Below are 9,790 nucleotides of genomic sequence, written 5' to 3' on the forward strand. Positions count from 1 at the left end.
AGCAAATTTTATATTAATAAAAATTATTATTTAAACAAATAATAGTTTATTTATTTTGAAAAAGGGTTATATATCGAGTACATCATTTATTGTATCCAAATATATCAAATGAGTCCTTAATTGTAAAAGTGATTCGATTTAGAAACTAATTTGAAAATTTGGATAAAAACACGATCTGTCAGTGACTAAATTGATATAAAAGTTCAATTTTTTAGTGATTTTGTTGATAAATTTTTTTACTTTAATGACTATGGAGAGTCACATTTGTAACCATGACTCACTTCGTACATTTAAATCCGATGAGTAATGTATATGACATTTACGGGGTGTATTCAATCGAAATTTTATAGGATATTTTTTTTCATGAAATCCGAGAGTATTCAACTCGGATTCTAAAAAATGTAACAGAATCTTGGGATATTCAATTGGGATTTCAAATTATGCTACAAAATCTGGTGGTATTCAACCAGGATCTTAAATTATTCGTTGAAATCCGATAATATTCAATTCAGATTGTTTAAAATCCATTAATATCTAATGTTATTCAAATACTAATGAATTTTTTTTGGACATCATAAAATCATGGATTTTATGGGATTGTTGAGTGTATATCATGTTTTTTGAAATCCCACCAAAATTCATGAAATTTTGAAGTATTGTGCTTAATTCCAAAAAACTTTCATCAACTCTGCGTCATTATCAAGAATCCGCACAAAATCAAAATCAAATACAATTCATTAAAGTTCATGGATTAAAAACAATTCATTAAAATCTCAATTGAATACACCTCGTTAAACCCTTTTAAAAAGTAATGTTAATATAGAGCTGGAATTTCGAAGTATAAGTCAGATATTTTTTAATTTAATATTCTTTATTATCAAAATATACGAATAATTAATTATTTGTTAATAATTTTTAAACGTCATAATTATTTATTATTAATATCTTTTAATTTTAATAACTATTAAAATAAATATTCTGCTTATTAGCTATTAAACATTCCTGCGATTTATAAAACAATTTGTTATATTTGTATATTAAATTACGAAACATATTTTCACGTTCATGAATATTTAAACATAACAAAAAATAAAAAATTATTATACTATATTATATCAAATTATAGAATCAACTCTCAAACTTCACCTTTTTTTCCTTTTTTTTGTCGGGGTCTATATACTCGTAGATAAGTTGTATCTCGAGATACAATAGCCGCTAAAAGGAATTTCATTCATTCAAAAAAAATTATCTTCTAACCGAAAGACATGCAAAGATATCTCCAGACGTTTAGATAATAATACTTTGATGTCTAATAGGGAAATACCCATATAAATCTCTATCAAGGATCCTGAAAAAAACAAACGTAATAAGAAGAATATAAGTTCATACATGAAAATTATAAAGGTATATCCAAAAAAAAATTATTTTTGAAAGTGTATGTATATATTTCCTAAAGTAAATAAAAATAAAATAAAGTCTAAACCAAATGAGGATCTTTGGTTAGACACTAAAATAATTAAAATATAGTTAATTGCTTCTTACAAGTCGAAGATTCGCCTCAATTAAGGCACAATTAACATTTAAACCGTTTATAAAAACATTTATGACACCAATCAATCAATACAATTTATGGAGTCAATCACAACTTTTTTTCCTTCTTTTTTTGTCAGGGAATCACTACTTAATATTACATCTCAGCATAGAATTTGAATATATTACCGTCAAACAAATTAATGAATTTAAATTTAGACAATTAAAAATTAAAAAAATTAAATTATTTTCATTCTACAAAACAATTTTAATATCCAAAACATTTTAATAAAATCAAACTAGGGTTTCAAGATCAAAACGATTTTCAATTCAAAAGGATTCAACAATATGAAGAATAATGCACTACACCATATATGGTCTACAGCAACACCTAAAAGCGATGTTACCACCTAAAATGTAGCCTTAGATGATCAAAATCGGAAAAAAATGATGTATGGCCACATCGAGGCGTGATGTTGCCATTTATGCTGCCTTAGATGTTGGAGAAATCCTCAATGCCAACACATCTCCCGGTGTTGCCTTAAAGACCTGAAAATTACTAAAAAAAAAAGCGGGGCAAAAGACCCGCCCCTTGTATTTTTTAATTCCCGCACACTTATCCAAATTATCCAACTTAGGAAAACAACCCGCTCAACAAATAAAACCAGTAATCTATCTTCTCTATTACACAAATTTATTCTCTCACTCATATCTCTTCTCTTTCACTCATATCTCTCTCTTACAGTCATCTCTCTCCTGGCTCATCTCTATCCGCTCTTATCTTTCTATGTTGTTCTCTCTTCGTCCATCTCAACTTAGAGGTAAACACATTCTTTGTTTTACTTTATGGGTTTAATCTGAGGTTTTACGAACCCTAATTTGTAAATTTGTTTTAGTTTGTGTTCATCTCTTTGTGATTACAATTTGTTAAATTTGGGGGCTTGATGAACCCTAATTTTTGTGGGACTTTAGATTTTTAAGTTGGGGATTTACAAACCTAATTTGGGGATTTATTTTATCGATTTAATTTGGAAAATTCGTGATTTTTACATATCAGGAGAGATTTATGCAGGTTGCATATACATAACCAAAGCACTACGTTTTATATTTTTCCCATCTCACTGTTATTCTCTTCTATTGTATGTGCAGGACACTATGTGCCTCAACTTGCAGAGCTTATACTTTATCTTCGTTTGGTTTGTTTTCTCAATAACCCTAAATTTTTATTTTTTGTTTAGTTCAAAATTTCAAATTGCTCCTACTAATTTCATAAACATGTCCGTAGATTTGAGTCTTGTTATGACTAGATTTCAGTCTTTGATTTTCTTTGTATGTTTATATGGTGTTTGTTTATATTCCCCTGAGAATGATTTTTAAATTTTTTCATGTTTTCAATTTTGGCTTACTAATTTTCAAACATGTCTGTAGGTTGGAGTTTTGTTTCGATTGGAGCTTGGAGGTTTCGATTTAATTGGAGATCTAAGTTCAACTCCCAAGGTATATACCTATTGTTTTGTTGTTTCTTTGTTTATAGTTTTTGGTTTCCTTTGCACATATGTTGGGTGTTTGTTTTTGTTGCCAGGAGAACATTAGTTATGATATAACTGTTCTTTGTATTTGCTTGGAGCCCTAATTTTTTATTATGCATACCACAGATAATACAAAGTTATAATTATCATTAAACTGTCTTATTTGTTCTTATAACTTGCATACTTTTTGGCATTGGTGTTAAATTTAACACTTATGTATTGTTGTGTGTGGCTAATAAGAGATAACAATCTGTTTGTCTATACTATGTATAATGATACATCACTCCGCATTATATCATATTCTACTGCTTGGTCTGAAATAATGCTGCTGTATTCATCAATGAATTATCGATTATAATTCTTTTTTTTCTCACCGGGCATTTGCTCCACTTATTTTGGTTTGAGGTTGGACCTTATGCCCCCATTTACTGTGATCCAGAATCATAGCAGTAGTATGAATTCAAATCATTTTGTGGCCTTTTCAGATCAGTTAAAACTTAAAGAGAAACAGGTGCATCAGAGGAAAGCCTACAAGATAATTAATTTAAATTAGGACAAAAAAGAGATTTAACTTTCTTTAAGGACCCTGTTACATCCATTTTAAAACATGAGCTACATGTATAAATGATGATAGTCTGCTATGTTACGATTACTACTATTAGATTAACTATGGATATTTATGTATAATTTGATTATTATATGCGTCTATTTTCTAGTAGCATAGAAATGAAATGAGTACTATAATAAGCAATATCCCCTGCAGAATTTTGCTCTAAAGATAGTTTTGGTCTATCCATTATTTTCCGCACTTCTGAACTAGCAACTGCAATACTGATAGACTTGATATCGCAAGAGTTCAACGAGAACAAAGCGCGATTTCATCAAGACGTTATTCAGTCGATTCATGAAGAAGCAGGTATAATTATCAACACTGCACATTTTCGTACTAGATACTTTATTTAATAATCATGGATCTCGCCACATGAATTTCTGCTAAATGTTACCAGATACTTTACAAATTATGTATTACTACCAGGTGGAAATGCTGCGAGTAGAAAAACTTGCTCAAGAGATGGAAGAAAAAATAGATCCAAAGGTTCGAGAGAATGTCAAGGCGTTGGTGTCCAAGTTGGTAGAAAAAAAATCAAGACTTCAAGATTGATATTGAAGACCTCAGTGTCGAACCGACGTATGATTCCCCTGCAAGTGGAGCCAACACATCCAACACAGAGATTACTTGATCTGATCCGTGATGCACATAGATACTCTAACCATAATTTGCAAAGTTTAACTTGTAATGTAGTTATGACTTAAAATATTTATGAATTTGAACTGCTATTTCAGTTGGATGGTTGAATTATGATTGTTGCAAAACTTGGATGAATGATTTATGGTTGAATCAGAATATGTGATTGGTTGGCTGATTTGATTTGGGATGTTTTATTGTAGATGTTATCATAGCATGATAAATGTTCGAAAAGATATTTACTATTAAATCAAAATATGTTGTTGTAGAGTGAGTAAGATGTTGCTATTGGATTAATGGCAACATCACCCTTGTGTTGCTGAAAAATGAACCGTGTTGCCATAGATTTTATGGCAACACCCTGTTTGATGTTGCTTTTAGAAAACAAATGTAGCCATAGGGACCTAACGCCACATTTTATGGGTGTAGCCATAGCTTGTTAAAATATGTTGGCTTACGCTCTAAGGCTACAAGGCAATATCCAACACCCACTATTTTGACAAAAATGTTGCCTTAAAACTTATAGCAACATTTTTCAGCACTTTTAACACTTTTTTTGGATGTTGCTTTAGGCCATATATGGTGTAGTGATGGTATGCATAATTCACTAGTTTAATCCTCTTTTTTACCCACAAATCGAAAACTAAAACCAAACAAACACCGGAACTCCAAACACTCCAAATTCAACAAATCACAAAACTCTAATAGTTAATCAACAAACTATATATTTATCACAATTCATCATATTTCGAAACTCATTCAAACCAATAACAAACAATCTTATTAATCAATCAAACGGAGATTGTGCACATAGATCCCACAATCATATACATAATTTCCATATTAAAATATTTTATTCAAGTTGAGAATTGGATTTTTCAAGCAAAATCAAGATGGTTAACATTTATAATACATAAATTTGCAGGCAGATACATATAAAAGAGACTATGCGTATAGATAATTGAAATAAGGGTAGAGTTGAGAGATGAAAACTTGTCCGCTCTATTTAGATCTGAATCGAAATTAATTAATGTATCCACAAATTCATCAATCTTCATGATATCGGACTCAAAATAATTCAAGCATTCCTTGTCAAATGGAGAAGAGATCAAAAGAAATATATACAATCGTTTCACCCTCATTTTTGATGACATCCATTATACTTTGAATATTTGTTTCTCTCTCTCGATTGATTATTTTCATTGTAAATAGTATGGTCGAAGTCCCTGTTATGGTCTTCCTAATATATTAGGACGCAAAAAGTATACGATCCTATGATTTCCAAAAGATAAGGTTAGTAAAGTGTGGAGTGCTGGAATGACAAATTAATTTCGAAGTCAGGAAGAGAAGTCTTAATTAAATCAGCTGCTTAAACACTTTCCAGTTACACAATGAGTGTGTTTCTACTTCCATTGGAGATTACAAAAGATATAGCTAAAAAGAACAATCTTTAAATATTGGTGGAGCTCGAATACTGGTTATGGAAAGGGAATACACCGGATGAGTTGGGACTAGGGCTGTCAATGGATCAGATATCCAGTCTAATTCAATCCACGAGCTAATGGAGCGAATATGGATCATCAAAAATAAAATCCAACCCGAAAAAAATCCGATCCAATATATATAGGATATGTATTTAATACGATCGGATCCGAAAATAATCCGATCCAAAAAAAATCCGATCCGACTTTTACACACACATATTATATATATTCACACACACACACACACACAATACTTGATTAACATGTTATATAAAATTTAATAAATAAAATCCAGGATAGAGCATTTGAATTTGAGTAGTTGGGTTTTTTAGACATTTGATTTGAGGGTTTTGTACTGTATTAGCAAGCTGTTTAAATTTTAAATTTCCATATTTTATCGGAGGAGGGTTTATAATATTTTAAAGTTATTATAGTGTTTCTAAATTCTAAACTCTTAAAATTTATTAATGACCTGTAATATTTGAACTGATGTGTTTTGTATTTTAAAACGTTGAATTTTGATTTTATAAATTGTTATTATAGGTGACTTCAACCGATTGTTTATAGGTGAAGAATTTGTTTTCGTTTAAATATAAACGGAGCGGAGCTCCTATCCGAAAATCTGTGATCCTACGAATTAGGATATGGATCATGTTATAAACATTTTAGCTAAAATCCGATCTGAATTTGAATCCGATAAATTAAACTGATCAAGATATGGATCAAGCCTGATCCGATCCATTGACACCCCTGTTTGAGAACATATGAGTAGGCACAAATCTATTGGTGGTATAAGATTTAGGAATTTTTGGGATTTCAATTTAGCGTTGCTTGGCAAGCAAGGATGGCGGTTCCTTACTAAACTGGATAGCTTGGTGAGTAGACTATACAAAGCTCGATATTTTCCATCAAAAGAAAGCATACATATAATTAGCCAACCTTGGTTGATTGAAGAGCATAATTCATATATTACACCTGTGTCACAAGCTTTTCAAAGCAAGGAAGTCTCCTCAATGTCTATGGATCGCAATGTTAGAAAATGAAAAGTTTAAGGCATATTTTTGATATGTTCTTGATATAATTTTCGGAAAGTAATAGTTGGAAGTTGTTCCTTGCTACGAGGACTTAAACTTTCATTTTTGGATCTAATTTTCTTAGTGAAATCAATTAAAAAATTGAGATGAAATGGCTAACTTGAAATGAGTGTGTGGTTGATTAAGTTTTGTAAAAAGTTGAATACCACATAGATTTGATAATTAGAGCTGAACAAAAGGACCGGCTTGCTAGGCCCAGGACCGTTCCTAAAAAAGACCAGGCTTTTTTTCAACAAGCTGGACCGGGCTTTTCCAATTATCGGGCCGGGCCTGATAAATTATCAAAAATGAAGGATCAGAGCCAGCCTGATAGACTGGCCCGGTCTAACCGGGCTTTAACCCGGGCTTTTATTTTGTAAAAATAATTATAAACATATCTCTAATATATCACCGTTTCACCGACTCAAATACAGTCTACTCCGCTTCTCGACCTCCACTCGTCCGCTCACTTCCAGCAGCGTTCCGGTCACTGAAGCTCCGACGAAGGGCGATCTACTAGGCTTGCGGTCACTGAAGATCCGACAATCCACCGACAATGAAATGGGGCGATTCATCATGTCGGTCGAGCTGATAAATCACCCGATCTTCATCCAATTTCTCAACAAGTCCGCTCAAGAGCACGATTACGAGCAGAAAGCCGTGCTTCGGACCCCTTGCGTCGTCGTCGACCACCTGTTAAATTAGGGTTTGTTTTTGTGTTCATTTATCACTCTATCTTTTCTAGGGTTTTATTTCTCTCTTTCTTATTTGCTGATTGTTTTATTTAGGGAGTTAAGAAGCTGAATGCATCTAAGTGAATGGTGGGATTCTGGTGTGCCATTTAGGGATGGGCATCGGGTCACTTCGGGTCGGGGATTGCTATATCCGGCCCCGATCCCCGAATCCAATCCTAATACCCATCCCCGGCCTGATTCCCATCGGGGATTATTTTTCGATCCCCATACCCGGCCCGATCGGGATTCGGGGATACCCGCGGTGATTCGAGGATTTTTAATTTAAATCAAAATTTATATTTAAATACTTAAATTCATAATTTTTATTAGTTTTTAGTATGTCTAATTAATACCTAATTTTTAAATTTAAACAAATCTTCAATGATTTAATTATAACATGATAGAATTAAATATTAAAATTTATTTCAATAAGCAGGTGATGTGAAAATCCATGACTGAAGTTGCACATAAAGGGGTATATAAACATATTAATAAATAATATATATATATATATATATATATATATATATATACATATATAATATATATAATATAATTATCGGGTCGGGGATCGGGCCGACAATCGGGGAAAATCGGGTAGGGGATCGGGGATCGGATCGGGGGAATGTGAAAAACCGTACCCAGCCCGATCCCTGATTTTTTTCCAAAGTCGTCCTCGTTCCCCGGCCCGTACCCGAAAAAATCCCCGAATCTCCACACCATTCGGTGCGGGGATCGGGTCGGGATCGGGCGGGTCGGGATTAATGACCATCCCAAGCAGCCGTGCACATATTCACATAATCACATGGAGCAGCAGGCCATCAGTGCATTACATGCATTATTTTATATTTGTGTAATAACTATAGACGTGTTATATATTGTTGTAATAACTAATAATTGTAGATTGCACAAACTCGATACAATGTAGTATATTAAATGTAAACAAGTCAATTATTTAAATTGAGCAACTCCTGTTTTTATGATATTTTAGTTTTATTCCCCGGCTTTTGTCCAGGCTTTTTGGGCTTTTACCTGAACTTGCTGCCAGGCTTTAATCTGGGATTTAACTGGACCAGATTATTTTCCGGGCCGGGCCGGATCAGGTTTTTTTTTTTGTAAAATTAAGGCCTTGTAAGGACTTGCAGGCCAGTCCTGGACCGGTTCGGGCTTTTTATCGGGCCTATCCAGACGGGTTTTTTAAGCCCAGTCTTTTTGTTCAGCTCTATTGATAATGAGAGATTGGTTGCTTTATAGTCCATCACATCCTTAATTCTTCTCTCAAGCTCATCACATTTTTATCTGCCTTAGCCTAATTAGAATATACTTGCAAAATGTAAAAGAACTTGGGATAAGATCTCACGGTTATCTAGTACTTTACAGAGTTTAATCTAATGAAAAAGAATTTTTTGTGTTGGTATATACTTGTAGATTGTAAAAGAATTGGGATAACATCCCATAGTTATGTAGTCCTTTCTCGAATGTAATCTAATGAAAAAGGGAAAGAATCTGTTATTTAAAATTTTGTGCTTCCTTAGTTGGATCTTGTAACTGCCTTTAAGAAGAGGGTTCCCAGAATCTATGTTTCAAATTATATTTTAAATAAGTTCGCTACTATGCAATACAGCCTCCGCCCCTCGATAGTATTCATTGGAGACGTGGACACGACACACACTTCCTCTCGATAGTATCCATTGAAGACGGGGACGCGACACACACTTCTTGAATTGTATACATCGGGGAACGGGGATGCGGACATACTTTAATATTCTTGTAAAATATAGTTGTGTAATTTATTTTTAAGATTTTATTTTTCTGAATTAAAATTTCGATGTTAAATTCTTATTCAAAAAAAAAATTAAAATTATAAGTCACGAAAGCATATTTTATAAGAGTATTAAAATGCGTATCGAGCAGTTAAAAACGTATAGAATCAAATGAAACAGAAATCCAAATTAACAAAATTTGATAGTTTGCAGCCAAAATGAAGACTTCATAAACCACACTCAAATAAACACGGTCTTTTATAAACATGTTATCAGCCAGGCCAAAAGTTAAAGAAGATTCAAGTATATCTACACTTCCATCCGCGAAAAATGGAAAAACATCAGAACAATAGATCCCATTACATCTCAAACTTGGTAATTAACCATAAACCGAAGTAAAATAAGTTTAGACGATTCAAATAGACCATTAC

The 9,790-nt window shown here is 32.6% G+C and overlaps 1 protein-coding gene across 3 annotated transcripts; it reads left to right on the forward strand.

The window, feature by feature from the left end:
• Positions 1-2,177: 2,177 nt before the first annotated feature.
• Positions 2,178-4,419, forward strand: LOC108218346 (uncharacterized). 3 transcript variants are annotated; one of them, XR_010285871.1, is made up of 5 exons: positions 2,178-2,351; positions 2,680-2,726; positions 2,959-3,027; positions 3,898-3,975; positions 4,096-4,419. XR_010285871.1 is itself a non-coding variant. In XM_064082209.1 (5 exons), exons 1-5 carry the CDS (start codon positions 2,318-2,320, stop codon positions 4,219-4,221), a joined length of 339 nt encoding a protein of 112 aa, XP_063938279.1. In that variant the 5' UTR covers positions 2,187-2,317; the 3' UTR covers positions 4,222-4,419. The 3 variants fall into 3 exon arrangements, 1 of the variants encoding a protein (XP_063938279.1); XM_064082209.1 differs by having other exon boundaries at positions 2,187-2,351; positions 3,913-3,975; XR_010285870.1 differs by having other exon boundaries at positions 2,188-2,351; positions 3,823-3,975.
• Positions 4,420-9,790: the final 5,371 nt, after the last annotated feature.

This window comes from Daucus carota, chromosome 7, assembly GCF_001625215.2.
Source record: "Daucus carota subsp. sativus chromosome 7, DH1 v3.0, whole genome shotgun sequence".
Taxonomy (NCBI): Eukaryota; Viridiplantae; Streptophyta; class Magnoliopsida; order Apiales; family Apiaceae; genus Daucus; species Daucus carota.